At 47.2% G+C, this 19590-nt stretch overlaps 1 protein-coding gene across 2 annotated transcripts in view; it reads left to right on the top strand.

Annotated features, from left to right (window-relative positions):
- PRKCB (protein kinase C beta) overlaps window positions 1-18609 on the top strand; it is a 108663-nt gene extending 90054 nt beyond the window's left edge. Inside the window, exons 12-17 of one of the 2 annotated variants that reach the window (XM_075284087.1) lie at window positions 1080-1142; window positions 3448-3586; window positions 5120-5200; window positions 5277-5384; window positions 7108-7248; window positions 18107-18609. In XM_075284087.1, the coding sequence (XP_075140188.1) occupies window positions 1080-1142; window positions 3448-3586; window positions 5120-5200; window positions 5277-5384; window positions 7108-7248; window positions 18107-18259 (685 nt within the window). In that variant the 3' untranslated portion in view covers window positions 18260-18609. Of the gene's footprint in view, window positions 1-1079; window positions 1143-3447; window positions 3587-5119; window positions 5201-5276; window positions 5385-7107; window positions 7249-11441; window positions 13044-18106 lie in introns of those variants that run through there. The other variant, XM_075284086.1, reaches the window with a different exon arrangement.
- Window positions 18610-19590: the final 981 nt, after the last annotated feature.

Here is a 19590-nt window from a genome sequence, read left to right as displayed (position 1 = left end):
AGTTTACGTAAAACCCCTGTAAGGGTCTGTTTACATCTGCATCCTTTTTTCCGCTCTTCTGGTCTGTCTTAGGACCAGAGAACCCGTCTTAAAGACTGACAACAACTGATCCCGAGGGACCCCATTAGCTGTAATGAGGCCTGTTGGGTATCCATTGTTTTCTGCCAGATATTGGACAGACTCTGCGCAGGGCGGACACTTGTGTAGATGTGAACGTCGCCTTAGGTTTTGTACAAGATGAAAACAATATGGCCACTTTCTTCCAAAATAGCCCTCAGGTTGTGTCTGGTATTGCAGTTAACGCCACTCACATTAATGGAGCCAGGCTGCAATACCAGACCCAACCATGGAGTGTGGTGGTGCTGTTTCCAATCCTGTCCAACCCCTTTAAGTCTGCTGATCCCATCCAGATCTATTGTCTGAGCTGTAAGCAGAGACGACTTTAATCAGATTTGTCGACTAAAGACTTTAAGACTGTTCTTAAAAATTAGACTCCTCTCCGCCTCGCTCTAGTGAAGGGCTGAGGATCCCACCAGGGAATATGCGCAAGAAGAAGAAAGGCGAAGTAATTGCTATAAGGGGGAAGCGAGACGTGGGAATTGAGAATACAGAAGTCATTGGGAAACTTGTAAGATATATGGAAGGGTTTTCTTTTTAAGTCTGGAATATTTTATGCTGATTTACGGATTGTGCGGCCGCCGCGCGTTACCGACATTCTACTGCGATTTTGTCTCGTTTTTTATTTTTCATGTTATAGATGTATCGCTGGAGCAGCTTATAAAGAAATGCGTCGTCTTAAAGGAATTGTGCAGGGTCTGAGGGGCGGGGCAAGACACAGGGGCTACCTCCTTAGCTATACCATAGTACACCCCCTGCTCTATAGGATAGTATAGCCGGGCAGGGTCGTTATAGGGAGGACGGGGCTGGTAGGCGACATCTATGGTGGACGACTCTTCTTCTCATCCAGCTTTCCCACAAAGAAATCTAACAACATTTTTTAATACTTCTTGGGTAACTGACATCGAGATGTATTTGGGGGGCTTTGGTTGCAATGTGTGACTCTGTTTTCCTTCTCCCAGATTCTATGCAGCAGAGATTGCCGTCGGGCTACTGTTTCTGCACACTAAAGGCATTGTATACAGGTATGTACGGTATTATCCCTGGTCTGACTGCGCCAGCAGAATAGTGAGCGCAGCTCTGAAGTATAATACAGGATGTAACTCAGGATAAGTAATGTAATGTATGTACACAGTGACTGTACCAGCAGAATAGTGAGCGCAGCTCTGGAGTATAATACAGGATAAGTAATGTAATGTATGTACACAGTGACTACACCAGCAGAATAGTGAGCGCAGCTCTGAAGTATAATACAGGATGTAACTCAGGATAAGTAATGTAATGTATGTACACAGTGACTGTACCAGCAGAATAGTGAGTGCAGCTCTGGAGTATAATACAGGATAAGTAATGTAATGTATGTACACAGTGACTGCACCAGCAGAATAGTGAGCGCAGCTCTGGAGTATAATACAGGATAAGTAATGTAATGTATGTACACAGTGACTGTACCAGCAGAATAGTGAGCGCAGCTCTGGAGTATAATACAGGATAAGTAACGTAATGTATGTACACAGTGACTGCACCAGCAGAATAGTGAGCGCAGCTCTGGAGTATAATACAGGATAAGTAATGTAATGTATGTACACAGTGACTGTACCAGCAGAATAGTGAGCGCAGCTCTGGAGTATAATACAGGATAAGTAACGTAATGTATGTACACAGTGACTGCACCAGCAGAATAGTGAGCGCAGCTCTGGAGTATAATACAGGATAAGTAATGTAATGTATGTACACAGTGACTGTACCAGCAGAATAGTGAACGCAGATCTGGATTATAATACAGGATAAGTAATGTATGTATGTACACAGTGACTGTACCAGCAGAATAGTGAGCGCAGCTCTGGATTATAATACAGGATAAGTAATGTATGTATGTACACAGTGACTGTACCAGCAGAATAGTGAGCGCAGCTCTGGAGTATAATACAGGATAAGTAATGTAATGTATGTACACAGTGACTGTACCAGTAGAATAGTGGGCGCAGCTCTGGAGTATAATACAGGATAAGTAATGTAATGTATGTACACAGTGACTGTACCAGCAGAATAGTGAGCGCAGCTCTGGAGTATAATACAGGATAAGTAATGTATGTACACAGTGACTGTACCAGCAGAATAGTGAGCGCAGCTCTGGAGTATAATACAGGATAAGTAATGTAATGTATGTACACAGTGACTGCACCAGCAGAATAGTGGGCGCAGCTCTGGAGTATAATACAGGATAAGTAATGTAATGTATGTACACAGGGACTGCACCAGCAGAATAGTGAGTGCAGCTCTGGAGTATAATACAGGATAAGTAATGTAATGTATGTACACAGTGACTGTACCAGCAGAATAGCGAGCGCAGCTCTGGAGTATAATACAGGATAAGTAATGTAATGTATGTACACAGTGACTGCACCAGCAGAATAGTGGGCGCAGCTCTGGAGTATGTTGTCTTTCTCTAATACATCATTGCAGGACCTCCATTGTCATTTTCGTTTTATGTCTGTGCTCCTCCAGTATTCTCCCCCCACCTTCGGCTCCTTATGCCCTAGTAAATGTAGGCAGGTTTCCTTGTAGATAAGGTCATGTCAGCACTTCCAGGTCTGCTCCAGCTCATTAATAAATCGGTGATACAGCCTTGCTGTGTTTCAGGGTCCCATCTGCACAGCGTTGAGAGTTGGTGGGGATGAGATATCTGCAGACTACACTCCCACTCACACCCACACAATCCATTACTTCACAATGCCTGACAGACAAGTATCCATACATCTGATGAAACATTACATGGTGTTGTCTACGGGTTCTCCTGTACATGTAGCAGAGCTGAGTTGGTCACTTGAGAGATTACATAATGTTGCATTGGACTTGATTTCCCACATGATATCCCTGTGCTCAGTACATGGTGGCCTGATGGGTTTATATCTGACCCATTCCTACAAGTCACCCGTGGTACCTCGTAGTGTTGTGGGGATACGCGGTGTGGGTGGATGTGTGACACTAGCTCGCTCTCTGGGCCGCCTGCAATCCATTAAGAGTTACGTTTCTTCAGGTCATCTGTCATTTTAGGTCAAGGTCACATGGGGCTGAACCATGGAGACGTACAGGTTTGCATAGGAGCTCTGTACATAACAGCAGGGGGCTTGGATTTTGTAAAGGTATACACACAAGCGCATGTGTTCTGATTGTTTGCTGCCATAGATGATCACATAGAGGAGGAAGGAAATCTACATCATCCGCCAAGACATCCAGACATGAGGGGCAATCCTGAAATGTTCGCTCCTTGTTGCCCCCTCCGTTCCCCCCCAGGATGTGCTGCCATATAATATCTTCTCTTTACAGGGACCTGAAGCTGGACAATGTCATGCTCGACTCGGAAGGACACATCAAGATTGCAGACTTTGGCATGTGTAAAGAGAATATATGGGATGGGGTCACAACAAAGACCTTCTGCGGCACCCCGGACTACATCGCACCAGAGGTATATACCGGAAATTCTGGCCAAAGATATATACTTCTATCTACAGTACGATGCTGAGCCTTATGTAAAAGTGTCATCTTAACATTGACCCCATCAGACGCCTTCCTGGAAAATGGCCTCTGTACCTTTAAGAAGTACGTTCCAGCCCGCTGTCCCCCGAGGCCGGTCCTGGTGACTGAATTGTCACACATGATCTCACACTGCATGTTTTTGCTTAGATCGCTGGATGTGGGAGAATAAAGTGCGGCGTTTATTTCTCCATTCTCCCCAGTAGTTATATAGTCGTATACACCATGGTGAAGTATATAGATATATCACTGTGCAGACCGGTAAGGACACAGCTTGGGGTAGGGCAGGGCCACAATGAGGTGTATTATGGGCACTTATATGTTATGTGGACTGGTAGTTGGTACTGTGTGGATCAGGTCCGTTGAGTTTTTCAGTTTGCATACCCTGCGAATAAAGGGAAGCTTAAAGGGGTTGTTTTCTGGGTGAAAAATATTGATGTTTTTTTTTTCTAATTCAGATCAGAGGAGATCTAACAACAGGCACCCTCACCGATCAGCTGTTCCCAGCACATACACAGAGGATGGAGCAGGAAGCAGACAGCGCTGTTCTCTGTGTAGTGGCTGAACAGAGTCACTGCAGCTTAGATACTATTCAAGTGAATGAGAGCTGATCTGCAGTACCTGATCTGGCCACTACACAGAGAACAGTGCTGTCTTCTTCCTGATCCATTCTCTGTCTGACCCTCACCAATCTGATATTAATGGCCCGTCCTAAGACACACAAATGGCATCTTGACACATGGACAAAGGGCTGCCTGATTTGTGCAAATGGCCAATTCCCAACCTGTTTGATTTTGGTGTCCCTAACCTGCACCTGAGGGGCTGGGGTGACATTCTGGGGTCTGGGAACACTCCCTTTAAAATATGCCCTCAATATCTGATGCAGAAGACCCTTGTTAGGATTAATTCAGTAACAAATAATCTAGTGGTCTCTACCTATGTCCCCATACTAAATTCATGGGGGTGGGAAGAGGTTTGTGCAGCGAGGAACCCATTGACAACTTTGTTGTTCTTCATACAGAATTACATGAAGGTGACTCAGAGGTGTCAGCCACTTGTAGTTTTCTCGGTGGGGAGGACATCGCGTGCAAACCAGCAGCGCTCCCTGCCATGTTTTAAGTGTATTTTCCCTGCAGGGAACAAAATGCATAATAGTCCATCCATGGTGAATCGATAGAGGTCTATTGACCCGGATCACAGTGTGATAGCGACCTCCAGCATAAGAGGCGCACATGGACACGGCTAATGGAGAAAGTGCCAGATACAAACCCACTCTGTATACCATGACCTTATGTGTGCAGATTTACAAGGCGCTCCATGAACTGTGTCTGGTATTCAGCTCAACCCCATACGTCTGGAGTAAAGCAGCCGCATATATGTAATCCCTCAATAACCTGATAGTTCTCTGCCGATCTTTCTGTCTCATGAGATATTGGTTGTCACAGCTTTTGTGTTTGGGTTACAGATCATTGCTTACCAACCGTACGGGAAATCTGTGGACTGGTGGGCCTTCGGTATCCTGCTGTACGAGATGCTGGCCGGACAGGTCCGCACTACTTTATAGTCTACGCTCTGCCCTGCCCGTAGTGTAGTCCCGATCCTGAACCCTCTCTCTATTGCAGGCTCCATTCGAAGGTGAAGATGAGGATGAGTTATTCCAGTCCATCATGGAGCACAATGTAGCCTATCCCAAGTCTATGTCCAAGGAAGCTGTGGCGATATGCAAAGGGGTATCTATATGCAGTCCATCTATATACAGTGCATCTATATACAGTGCATGCTTGCTTCCTTCTTTCCTCCCTTCCTCTCCCCCTCCCCATATACATACAATCTATTTTTCTCTACAGTCTTTGCTGTCCTCCTCTTACCGCCATGCCTAGTGATGCGCACTACATATCCCAGACTCCTCTTCTCGGGGGTATTTCCTACGAGCTGGGCACAGTCCAGACCTCGCTGTTCTATTTCCTATGATCTCTCTATAGACCATGTTGTGCCCTCCTTATCTTACACCTGACTCTCACCTCCGCACACGCAGGGCCCCTCTGAGGAGGAGGGGGGAGCGCGGGCCTTGTCTATAATGGTTTATGTGTGTGTCACGTCTGCTTAATGCTGCGTAAAGTGAAGTGACGAGGATCCAGACATCTGCTTGGGGTGTCCCTGTGCTGGCGCTCGGCGGCCTCCTGGCAGGAGGGGCATTGGGATTGGTGAGGAGGTGATGGATAGAACGCTGACATCCTGCGCTGCCAAAACACAGACCCTGGATTACATCTCCATCCTGGTGCTTGTGGTGTATAGTGCTTGTATTCTGCCATGACTTCTGCCTTAGGCTTTATACCTCTTCCGTGTGAAGGGTGTGGAGCCAAAAAGCACAGCACACATGTTGGGCGCACATGAGCTGGCACATACTGGCAGTGTACAGTCTCTCATGGATCAATGCGCTGAAAAGGGCTCCCAGCAGAAGGGCGCGTGGAGGCTGATTACAATCGATCTGCTCCTCCGACGCTCAGAGAGACCTAATAGGAAGGGGTAGGGCTGGTGAGCGGCGCGGTGCCACGGGGCACTGACTCATACCCTTTCTGCCAAGTGTAATGTCTTCTGGTTTATGCTGCGGGTGCAGATCTGTCTCGCCCACCTTGTCTGTGACTGGTGCTTTTAACTTGTTGTGCCCCTTTAAGTGATGATCGGATATTGACAGGCGCTTGCTGCAGATCGGTCTTACGTTTCGGTACCTGCGCCCGCTCCTTGTAATGACACACAGCTGTGTAATCTCCCGTCTCTGCAGTGGCACAAAGTGGCGTCTGTTCCTGTGCCCGCCGCACATCTGCTCCTCTCCCGCACTCCTCCTATGCCAGCCTTATACTTTCCATGCCGCCGCCGCATCGGTTGCTAAGCAAAACGAAATTGGCAGAAAACTGTAATTTGTGTAGTAAATATACGGCAGGCACCTAGCAAAGTGTGACTTATACCTATAGGTACCCGAGGGGCGGCAATTGTGTTACTATAGACAACAGCTTCATATAGTGTATACCTGGAGCAAAACTAGACTCCATTCACTTACACTCCAGCATAAGGAGGACCCGAAAGTTTCCTCTGCCCCATCGGAGTGGAGGTTGCTACTCTTAAAGGGGTATTCCTATCTTCCCAGACCTGTGATGTATTGGTGGCCCTGCTACTTAAGGGCCCAGGACCTTCTTGTTACACCTTGCAGTAGGTCTATGTATTGGCCTGGCCATAGCGGTGACCCATGAAGGCCCACTTGTGGTCACATGACAGGCTTCCTCTTTTTACAATAGCGCCCTCTGTGACAGATCTTCCAAGCTGGTGGCGATGACTTGTCCGTGTCCTCTCCGTTGTCTGATCTTACATGGCTGCCATGATGAGATCCATCTGATCATCTTTCCATTTGTCCTAAAGCTTCACCATTTTTTCTTCTCTTTTTAACAATTTTTGCAGCTCATGACCAAGCACCCAGGGAAGCGGCTGGGCTGTGGCCCGGAGGGCGAGCGAGACATCAAAGACCACGCTTTCTTCCGATACATAGATTGGGAGAAACTGGAAAGAAAAGAGGTGCAACCTCCATATAAGCCAAAGGCGGTAAGTTGTGCGCAGGGCGTCCATGTGCCGAGTCTTGTGCGTTTGTGCCTTTGTGGACACTGTGGGTGTGTGCGCGTGTACGTTTCGTGTCTCTTCAACACTCCGCATTTGTGTGCGTTTCTTCACTCGACCGCGCTGTGTGTGTTGGTGACCAGTTTTGTGTATGTCTGTGCTCAGTATGTTTACGTTGTGCCATGCTTGGTGTCTAGTGTTGGAGCCGTGGTGCCGACGTAAAGGGAAAGCCCTTAGTAGCTTCACACCTTCCTAATTTTCTTCCCCCCACTTGGATCGTTGCAATTGTATAGCCTAGAAACCTAATCCTATGTGATCCTGGAGCCAAGACAGAACCCAAGACCAGGTCTTATGGCGGACTCCTCCACTGCCATTTTGTAGATAGGAATTTCGGTCAATCCTTTTCTTGGAAACCAGTCACAGATTTTGCCCCAGAGCCATCACTTCCCTACGTGATACTCAGCCACTTGCATTTCCATATTTGGTTCCATCAACAAAGTGTTTAGGCTTTGGGGACACTTAAAGGGATTGTCCGTGACTGTGACATTGATTGTTGCAGCCTCTTTATTACTTACCTAGCACAGCGCCATACATTGTATAGTGGCTATGCTTGGTATTGCAGCTCAACCCCATTCATTTGATTGGGACTAAATTTCAGCATGACCATGTGACCAATGGATCTGATGTCACTGGACTGAGAAGAAGGAGAAGTAGAGCTCCAAATCGCACTGCCGGAAACCTCCATTAAGGATAGTTAACCCCACATAACCACCATACAATAATCTTCTAGTCATCTCCCATTCTTTGGGATGTCTTTCCACCCTCTTGGCCCCACCTGAAAATGACCCGCTCCTTGTGACTGAATGCAGTAGACCCTGTTCACATTTGCATCAGAATAGCTCTGCGAGCCACGATGGACGCCATTGTAAGTCAGTAGTGTCTATGAGGTGCCTTTGGTGTATGCAGAGACTCCATGTTATCGGCAGCGGGGCCAGACTGACCGTCTAGAGGTTATAGGCTCTGCACTCGACACGGGAGCTTACTCTCTATTCTACTACAGCCGTGGCCTCCTTTCCTAGCCCATCCCACCCGTGTTACGTGTACCCGCATGATCTATATGGACAGCCATGGGACAGTGAGCTGAGAGCGAGGAGGCGGCGGTGATGGGGTCATGTGACGTTCCCCTCCCCGGCTCCTGTTTGCCTTTCTGTGACCTATTTTAGCGTGAGCAGAAGAAGCTGAGGCTTCCTGACAGTTTACAAGACAGCAGCGTCTGAATAATTTAATCTTTGTAGTTTGCAGTTACATTTATTAAAAATGTACCATCTGTTTTGTTGCTTCTTTCTGAAAGGTATATAATGCGGCGCGCCGATTACATAACACCGCCGCATGCGACCCACCGCCATAATCACACAAATGACTGCGGTAAGAGAATCGCCACGCTTACAGCCTGACAAGCCAAGATTACCAGCTCCGTCCTGTTCTAGAGCGCCCCTGCACAATATGGGCCCGGCCTCATCTACTGCTATATCTGGCCTGGCCGGGGACCACTATAGATGTCCGTCCTCTAACAATCCCCATATTATACTGGTCACATGGCGTCCTGCTGCAGGGACCCCCCCACGATCAGCTGTGATCTGAGGGATCGAGCCTGGCAGAAAGGGTTTAGTTTCTCTGCAGCGCCACCACTGGGCAAATTAAGTATTACACACTGGCCAGTGAAATCTTGTGTAATACATGGACACGTCAGGTCCTTCCATTCAGACGAGAGGGGGACAGGGGGTCTTAGGCATATTGAATGTCTGGTGATGATACAATGAATATCATCCCTTCTTCTGTAGGTTAGTTGTATGTGCACGGTGCGGCAATGTTCTAGATGAATACGTCTTGGAGTTGTCGCCCCACCTCCCCTCTCTCACCTGTGCTCTAATTACAAGTTATCTAATGGCAAATCTCATCTTGTCCCATTTAACACCTTCTCGTACGCCCGGGGTGTCGGGGACAGTTGTCACAGTCAGGCAAACATGAAGGTAAAAGTGTAAATAAGAGGGAGGGGAGGAGCGGCCGCTAAATGGAGACGTCTCTGCATGTGCGACACCCTCACTGGCACAAACCCAAACGGTATTGTCACCTCCTCCAGGTCCCCTCTAGACTACGGCGGGCGTGCTCATGGCTGTGGCCCCCACCGAGGACAACGATGATGATCCATATTTTGGCCAAAAAAAAAAAAGAGGCATAAACATGGCGGTCTGTGCGCTCAATAGAAATACACGTAAGAACGAGGTGGGTGGTCTTCACGTATGGAGACAGGTCACTGTAGTCCATAGTCAGAGCCTATAACCTCTAGAACCTGAGGGTGTCGCTATAGGGGGCAAAGAGGTAACAGTCACCCCCGGGCCCCAAAGGTCACATAAAACCTACCAGTATTCTGAATGGCACAAGGTCGGTCATAGGGACCCCGTTACAGATTGTGCGCTTGGCCCCAGGAGCTTCAGTTTACACCTCTGGTGTGAAGATGATCTCAGATCTAATTGTCTTAACGTGGCAAACAATTAAGGTTGGCAGAACCCGAGAATAGTAAGTAGCGCATTGCCGACATCGCAAGTTTCGGGAACCGGCTGCCTCTTTCCAAGAACTCAGAAGTGTTCATTTTCTTCAAGGCGACATTAGCGAAGATTGCCGACTTCCTGGACCGTAACACTAACCGTATCACCTTAAAGGGCAACCCCGACCATAAATTAGGTGCAATGACTTAAGAGGGGTCGCCTAGATGTGACCACTACCATGGGGTGAGCTTTGGGGCTGTCACATCCCTTCACCCACAGCAGTAAAGAGAGTAAATTGTCCTAGTCTAGATTGAAGTCCCGCCCACGAGGAGCCTTGAGGACTGTGAAAATGTCATTTAGAAACTTCTATCACCTTTTCTTGTATTTTTTATTTCTATTAAAGTGCCCTCTGTGCCATATTTATATGCGGGGTCTGTACGCAGCCTATATAAATATGTGTAGGACGGAGTGGCCCTTTATCTGCATATTCCGTGCCTTCAGACTTGCACATTGTTTGTCTCAGGTCGGATTTCCTGACAGTAAAGTCCTGTATTATTTTTGTGTCTACCCCTTCCCAGTTAGTGAACAAGTACCTGCTCCCCTGTGACAAGTCTGATCGATCGCACCCTTTGCCAATTCCCATGTGTCGCTTTTGTGTTGTCTCTCCATTTTGTATCTGTGTTGCTTTCTGTGTAAAGAAGTCTTAATGGCTTTAGATCTGTCTGTATTCTCTGTGCTTGGTGCCCCGTATTATTATTTATTAAAGGGCTTTTTAGGATAAAATTCTTGATCCTTAGGGTAGGTCATCATTGTCAGATCAATGGGGGTTCTGACAAACCAGGACCCCCCACCAGTCAGCAGTGAATGGAGCAGGAAGCAGACAGCGACGATCTCTGTGTAGTGGCAGAACTGAGGTACTGCAGTTTAACTCCCATTGAAATGGAAAGGGGGCTGATCTGCAGTACCTGGTCTGGCCACTACACAAAGTACAGCGCTGTCTGATTCCTGATCTATTCTCTGCAGAGAATTGCTGATTCATGGGGATCACTGGCGTCAGACCCCACCAATCTGATATTACTGACCAATCCTGATAATAGGTCATCAATAGTTTTAGCCTGGAAACCCCCTTTAAGTCTGCTGTACATGGAAGGTACTGTATATTGCAAATGCTTAGAACTTCTTCCTGTCCTTAGACCCTGACACTGCACCAAATGGTCAGGACAGGGGGAAATAAAGCTGCATATACTGTTGGATGAGAAACAGCGCCATCCTTGTCTACAGATTGTGTCTGGTATTGCAGTTGAGTCTCATTTACTAGAATAAAGCTGAGCTGCAGTACCAGGTATGGCCTATGATCAATAGTGGCGCTGTGCCTGGACTGTTGGGGGTCTAGTGCAGACCAAAGAGTGGTCTGATGGCTGACTTGCATCACTGTCCCCCAACCTGTGAAGCTTCCATGTTGACCCCTCGGGGCCCTATCTGAAGCCATTACTGTGATGTTCTTGCCTCTTTCTACCTTCTCCTGAGACTTCTTTCTTGCAGATACAATGTCCCTTTCTCCTTCACGTTGACATTTTTCTTTGGTTTTATTTTTACATTTCCCATAGTTTGTTTTTCTCCCCCCTCCTCCCATAGTGCGGCCGAAACGCTGAGAACTTCGACCGATTTTTCACCCGCCATCCACCAGTGCTAACGCCACCCGACCAGGAGGTCATCAGGAACCTCGACCAGTCAGAATTTGAAGGATTTTCCTTTGTTAACTCTGAATATGAAAAAGAGGAGGTGAAAGACTAAAACGGTTTGAGTTATCCCCCCTCCCCCCTCCGAGTCACCCGCAGGGGGCAGTACATGTGTAATCCGTCCCGGGGTGGCATGCTCGCCCCAGAATTGTTGAGTATTCATAACCATGCCATCTTGCTGAGTATGTCTGGCACAGCCTCGCTGTGTGTACAGAGCCCTGTTGTCGATTCCTTGTGTACCCCTTAGGATGTGAAGAAAGAGGCAATGTGTTAAGTCACGTGACCAAGACGACGCATTGGCTAGGTAGACCGTGAAGACATAAGCCAAATATCTCCGTGGGACAAGAGGACTATGTAGACTCTCTCCGAATCTGATAACATCCACGTGGCCCTGGTTTTCTTGTCCGGCTCCAAGTATACAGGACATAAGGGTCCAATTTACCCAGGAGGAGTAAAACATGGCTGCTTTCTTTTAGGAACAGCGCCACACTTGTGCAAGGGTTGTCAGGTATTGCAGCTCAGCTCCATTGAAGGGGCTGCACTGTCATACAACACCTGTGCTGTTTTGGGGAGAAGGTCGCCATGTTTTACTGGATAAAGACAAGTCCATCAAGTTGATCCAGAGGAAGGCAAAAACCTCACAAGGCTAAACCTTTGCCCCGTCCTTCCCAACTCCTAATATTGCACTAAATCCCTGGATCGGCATCCTAGCCCAAAAATTCTAGTTCCTGTAGCCTGTGATGTTCTTGCTTTCAAGAACGTCACCCAGGCCCCTCCTGAATAACCTAGAGGAGGGCCTAGATGTAGACATGGCCCCGCTGCATTAACTATGTCATTGCTGGAGAGGTCAAGTCTATCGGAAAGCCTTAGTTTTTGTTTCTAATCTTCCATATCCCAGGCCAGTCTCGGAGGTCTTCAGTCCCGCTGGCCTGGGTTTTGCCAAATCTCTTGTGGTCTTTTGTTTCTTCCCTTATCTCCTAAGCCCCATGTTTTCCCGAGCCGTGCGCCCGCGTTACACGGTATATTTCCAAAGGGGCCAAAGCCTATCGATGACAAAAATTCAGCAGATGTTCCTGTGTGTGCGAGACCCCCATCATCATCATCATTTCCGCATGAGTGAAGAAGATAATGCACTAGCACAGCGAATGCCCCGGGCTCCTCTACAAATTGGCCAGTCGGCATGCAGCCTTAGCCAACCATTAACTCCTTACCCTCCTCACATTGCTGTCCTAGAGCAGGGGGCCCCCGCACTGCCCGCCCGCTGCTCTGCTCTACACATCAGTATTATAGGAACTCCGGAGATATTTGAGGGTTCAACCTTCCTCGTGAGCAATACAGGTCTGGAGAGTCGCAGTCATGGGGGATGAAACGAAAAGTGGCTGCTGGGGTCGGAGGCCTGCTTTACTCTGCCCTAGGTCAGGTGACAGATCCAATTTTGAAACAGATTATTCTAAAATGTTAAGCATGGTGAAGCCTATTGGAACCACAAGAGGCCTAATAATGACTCCACCCTGTGGTGCTTCACGTCAGAGGTCTCCTCCATATAGACGGAGTGTCGGCTGAAGCCCCTCAAATCCATAAGAGACCCTCCAGAATCTCTGTAAGAGGGGAGCACCGAGCGCTGCTCTCATGTCTGTTGTGTATCACTGTATTCCCCAGCAATGGTCGGCCTTGTGCGGCACTCCAACTGTCGCAGAACTACAACTCCCACCTTGTGCAGCCATCGGGGCTGGGAGTTGTAGTGCCACATGCTGCAGACCACGTTACAGGTCACTTTAGCTCTTCAGGTTACACCCCAGTGCGGTTATTAGGGGGTCACAGAATGCAGCAATCCTATTTATTTTTATAAGGAAGATGCAGATTGCGGTATTTTTGTGCTGAAAGTCAATCATAGCAATAATTATTTCCAATAGTGACATGTTCTATATTTGCAGTCATGGCCCCCATCAGTGGTCACCTAGTAGAGTGCATGTAAAGCTCAGGCTTAGCTGGCTGTGGTTCTGGTATTGCACCATTTACTAGCTGCAATACCAGGCACAGACTGTGGACAAGAGCGGTGCTGTTTCCAAAAAACATTTAATCGGGGACATCCTAATGCTGGAACTGTTATGTGACATTGAAAATGGTGTCATAGGGGTCATTTAAAGTAGTCCTCTAGCCCCTGGCCATACCCTAGGGTGTCACTTGTCCAGTAAGAATGCTGTTGGTAACAAGTCAGAGTGTCTTAAAGGGAATCTTTTACTGGCTCACCAACTCTTAACTCTTTGCACCCTTTAATAGTTGCTCTATCACTGATCCCATCACAGTTGGAATTCTTTCTCTAGCCCCCACCATTTCTGAGTAATCAGCATTGCTAGTTTCAGCACCCAATGTGATATTGAGACTCTCTCCTGTTAAGTAGGCGGTCTTAGACTATACTGCTCCAACTCAGGACCGCCCACATGATAGTAGAGAACCTAATTAGCATATTGTGGGCTCAAATTAGCATCGCCAATTGCTCAGGAATGGTAAGGGCTAGAGAAAAGATTCCAACTGCTCCGGTATCAGTGAAGCGGATGTAAAAACATGGAATCTGTGGAGGGTCCCCTTTATATAGTATATAATATACAATTACATTCCCCCCCCCCCCCCCCCCCCCTTGGAGTCACAGACCCTGCCATCAATGCTCGGGGGCCCCCAGTGCATATTACTATCTGTGGCCATGACATGTGCTCTGCTATTGGACACCTCCTTGTATTCGAGCTCCTGTCACTGGTTATCCCAGTAGATGGGTTTGGTTTTTATACAGGATCTGACACAGCAGAGTGAAAGTTTGTACGAGATGGATGCTTTGTAAGGTTGTCGGAGCAATGCATGGTAGTGGCTATATAGGAAAAGCAAAAAAAAACAACCACATACTGCCTGATGTTTACATGGCTGAAGACATGGAGGAAAAAATTCCACTTTAAAATGGAAAGGTCAATTACTTAAAGGGATTTCTCACCAAACCTGGCCTGTCACCCCGGCCCTGCAGGTAGATAGGTTAGGGTCACCTGAATACAACAGTGTTTTCCCCTTATGAATCGGTGCTTCCATTGCGGAGATATCGCCGTTTTGTCCTTGTGCGAGGGCGCCGCCATTGCTCCAAAAAGTTCATTTGTATATTGAGAAAGTAGCAATATCTTGGCAACAGCGGGCGCTATTCGCAAGGGAAAAACAGCGCCCGAGTCCGGTGACACAAATCTGTCTATCTGCAGAGTTGGTTGGTATGTTGGGTTCTGCTGAAAAAATCCCTTTAAGTGGCAATTCCTTAAGAAAATGCCAGACTAGTCATGGGGGCGCTGTGGAGCCGTTGTGTTCATTGCAGCCTATATCTGTCCCCAGACTGCCTTATAACAACCTGCAGGATAATGGTTTCCTAAGGAATTGCTATTGTGTCTTAAGAAGTGGAACTTTTATCATCCTGTCATTTGTGAGGTCAAAATTAATTTTGTACTACGTCTTTACGGTGGTTGGAGTTGTGTAGTCCTGATACAGAACTCCAAATCCCCTGCATAGAGAGAGAAATGCTAAAAATCTGTGTGCCCGCAGCCACCACTAGAGGGCGCTGACTGTGTTAGCATTGAGTTTAATGGCTATAGGTGTACATGGGGGCTCCCTCTAGTGGTGGCTGCAGGTATGCTTCATTTAGTACATGAGATTGCGGTGACTGGTGTGTGAGTAGTATGGCAGAGTAAGAATCTTCTCATGGGGTCTGATCTTCCAGTATAAGGGACGTCTCCTTTTTTTTTTACCATTATTTTGTATCTGATTTCTTTAGTACAGACTATTTTCAGCACATGATGTTTTTTGGGACATCCTGTTGGGCGACTGTATTCATCCTCTGTATAAATGTCTTGTGCCAGTTTAACTTTTCGTACTAATAAAAATTGAATTTATGCCGAAATTTGTTTCCCGTGCTCAGGACGTATCTATTGCAATATCCGATTTGGCGATTCTTACTACAGTGACAACCAGCTCTCCATGCGAACAAGCAGAGCTGCAGGGTAAAGCAAGGGGGACAGAGAGTAATAACCTGGTAGGCGAATCCCCGCCATGGAGTCAGACAATACATTACAGTCATAGTGGTCTAGTGCCACGATTGGGTGACGTGGTCATGTGATGTTACGTCACTGTGAACACAATGGGGCAGTTTTTACTGCTCTCAGGGATCGGGGGCTCCGCCCATGCCATTCCTCTCACCACGCCCCTTTCAGGAAAGGCGGAGTAAAACAGAAAAAGTCACCAATTTTTGAACAGAAACCAAAATTTGCGACGTATTCGTGCCTTCTACTGGTGTGGGAGAGACATCAAAGATAACATGGAGCCGTCGACCCTAGAAACCCTATCAGAAGCCAGCTCTCATTCTTCAGAGGCCATTTTGAAAATGAAAGCTGCAACCCGATTGGCTGTTATGGGCAACTGCTCCAAATTTGATATATTTCCCTCCATTTTTACTGAGGCCTAGTCATACCGGGAGAAACCAAGAATTGTTATAGTAAGAATATTATAATCTCTTCTTGTGGGGAGGTGGGGCGGGGGGGGGGGATTTCGTGACAGGATAAACGTCATGGCGTGCGGCAGAATTTTCTCACATTGGGGTTCTTTGTCGTCTCCATGAAGGACGGACCAGTTAATGGAGTTGGGTTGGGCTGGGCGGGGGAGAGCCTACAATAAGCTCCGCCATCTTGGCCGGGAGTTGTAGTAGTAACCCTGAGGGCGCAGCGAGAGGAGCGCCCGCTCTGTGACATCCTTATATCGTGAAAGAGATGAGCGCGGCCTGCGTTGGTGCGGCGTGCTCCGTGTAGCATGGCAGAACGGTTGTCATGGTAACTGTCAGAACACGTGAGCTCTGGGCATCTTGCAGAGAGATGGGTGAAGATCTGCTTTTGCTGCAGGGATTTAACCCTTCGTGCGCGTGGAGGCGATTCATGGCGGGGGGGGGGGGGGGACGTCCTTCTGCTCGGATACAAGACGAGCTTGTAATAAGACACGAGCGGTTTATAAACGTGAAGATGTTCCGTATATTCCTCAAGTCCGCGGGAAGAAAGACCTGGTGATCTGGTAGGACGGGAAAAGGGGTCAACAATGACCCTCAGGACCTCAGTGTCGGGGCTCAGATTGCAATGACCTCAAAATGGCTCCCTGACAGAATCTTACCCTGGAGGTTACCAAAAGCTACTCAAAGATCTCAGACAGATCCTTCCAGGATTGAAAGGCGTTGTATGGGATTTGTAGAACTTGGCTGCTTTCTTTTAAACACAGCGCCACACTTCTATGCAGGTTGTGTGCGGTACTGCAGTTCAGCCCTGTTCACTTCATTGACCAAATGCAGTTTTTGGGAAAATTCAGCCATGTTTTTCTACTATTTTTTAATGATCAGCTAGGTTGGGGGTTTCTGGGCCATATATAGGTGCGTTTATCCATGATGTCGCTCGGGGACTGGTTACCCGCGACCAGAGTTTTCCATGCTGGTTTTTCGAATCCCTTCGTGAGTTTGCACCTAATATATGCCAATGTTCACACCATTTCATAAGTGAGTCACATCCTCCGGGGTCCTTGTATCTAATCAGGTCATTCTGGGGTAGATTCCTGGCCTCATTAATGTCCAAAAACTGGGGTGATGTCCCGCTGTAGGAAGTGGCTTGTGATGCACAGAACTCCAAAGATCACAATTTTTGCACAGAAATTTTCTCAATTTTTTTTTTACATGGTTGTACAAGTTTTCTGCCATACAAGACATGATCATGGGACAGCCGACAGCTCTTTCTCCTGGCTTGGCTGAGCTTGCATGTGCTTATATTTGAAAGAGGGGGAATAAGCCAATGACATGCACCCCCGGCTGTGGATTATTTCATTAAGAATGAAGGGCACAGTTCTATCCAACTAGACCAATCCTACACTGTCCCAAAATGCAGAATGCAGTCACCAGAACCCAAAATCATCAGGTTTGTCTCATTTCAATATGTACAGGCACCCCTCTAGATTGTCTTTTTGGAAATCGATTCCATATGTTAATCTCTGCCATGATCTGTGACCAGGCCGGAGCCTGTGATGGTTTGCAGGTGATGTCCCTTGGTACCCTATTTTCTGTCACAAAAGTACATTGCAACCCTCATAGATCAGGAAAAAAAAATCTTTTTTTTTTTTATACAACTTTTTAGGGAAAGAAGAGAAATTTTCAAATAAAATTTAAATTCTCAGATCAACTTTTTGAATTTTTGTTTGGTAAGATTCCTGACCCTCTCTAAAGCCGCGCTTAACGTGTCTGTTGTGTATGAGGTATTAGAAGTGTGTGGATGTGGTGGAGGGTGTGACGTGATGGTGGAAGCCGGTGTGACTGCGTGGGTCGGTTCCCATCATCTTCACAAACATCAAAAAGTTTCCGCAAGGTTGGAAAAAAAAATAAAAAATCAGAGTCAAAGTTGCAATAAACCAAAAACGGTTATTGCAAGACGGCCACATTTCGCCATGCCATCCATCTTTATTCTGTCCCACCATGTCTCCGATAACAAAGAGTTTGTTCACTTCTTACTTCTGCAGAAGGACAAGAGGGACACCTCTAACTTTGACAAGGAGTTCACCCGTCAGCCCGTAGAGCTCACCCCCACGGACAAACTCTTTATCATGAACCTGGATCAGAATGAGTTTGCCGGATTTTCGTACACAAACCCGGAGTTTGTTATCAATGTGTAGCAGGAGGAGAAACATCTGACGGGAAACTTCAGACCCCGCTCTGATCTGGTGGGTAGGGCCTCACCTTTGACGTCAGTAGGGTTGTGGTACAGGGCCCTCAAGAATTTACTTGGGCTAACGGTAATCACTCTATATGCAACTAAGGTAGCCCTGGACCAGCCCCCCAAAAAACAGGCAGCTATGATGTCCGAAACATATGTATACACACTGCGGATCCTGAAAACCAAAGCTGTACCGTCATGAAAGTCGCTTCATCATTCCAAACACGAATGTAGCAGAGCTGAGTTTGTTCGGCACTACTCATTGTAAAATGAGTGTGTTATGTTGCAGTTTTACATGGGACTGCGGGAACGTCTACACTAAGATTCATTTCAATATATATAATCGTGTTCAGAGCTCCAAATCTTCTGCATGGACGTAAATTTAAAAAAAAATCTGCCACCACTAGGGGGAGCTACTCCTTATACACAAAGCTCAATAATAAGACATTATGCAGTGAGCTCCCCCTAGTGGTGATTTCAGACAGAAGCATTATATAAGTACATGCACATGACCGAGGGGGCGATCAATGCTTTGGACACCTGGCGGGTCCCATTCTAGCCAATAGGGTTTGTCAGGCACTATTGGTATCCACTGTTTTAACTGTCTGTGTCCGTTGTTCTGGTCTTACAACAGATCAGAGCAGTGGACAACAGAGCACAGATGTGAATTAGACCATATCTATGAAGGGGATTTAGAGCTCTGCACAGAATGTCTGACCTGTTTGCTGTATAATGTCTTCCTGCCCTCTGTACCCCTATTGCCCCTTGTTTTATATTTGTACCCCGAGGCTATTGTCTTATCACTTGTTGCCGGGTGGATGGGACCTATAACATTTAGCGCCAGTCTACAACCTCCTCAGACTCCTCCTGTGCATATATATTGATGGTGGTCACCGAATATTAGATCTACGAGAATTGGACAGCTGAGAACCCCCTGTAGACTTGCTACTCGGGAACAGGGCATGTCCCAGTAATGTCTATGGGACACTGTAGTAGTACCAGAACTCGCCACTACCAGTCGCACGGTGAGTGAGCTGTACGGCGCTGTCCCCGAACTGCTGATCTGTGGAGGCCTCAGCCATCAAACCCTCATAGATCGAATATTGATGACCTACCAACCCATTGATATCAGAAACTGGATAACCGCTTTAAGGTGACCATACACATTAGATAACTGATGGCCAAAATCTCATTTGGTCAGTGGCTACCTCACCCGACGTCCTATATACACACACGCATGCTCTGCTCAGCCAAGTGGTATATGTTTACTTTATGGAAGTTTTGTCCAGC

The sequence above is a fragment of the Leptodactylus fuscus genome, chromosome 8 (assembly GCF_031893055.1).
Source record: "Leptodactylus fuscus isolate aLepFus1 chromosome 8, aLepFus1.hap2, whole genome shotgun sequence".
Lineage (NCBI taxonomy): Eukaryota > Metazoa > Chordata > Amphibia > Anura > Leptodactylidae > Leptodactylus > Leptodactylus fuscus.
Note: the sequence above shows the minus strand (reverse complement) of the source record. Positions and strands in the feature narration are given on the sequence as shown.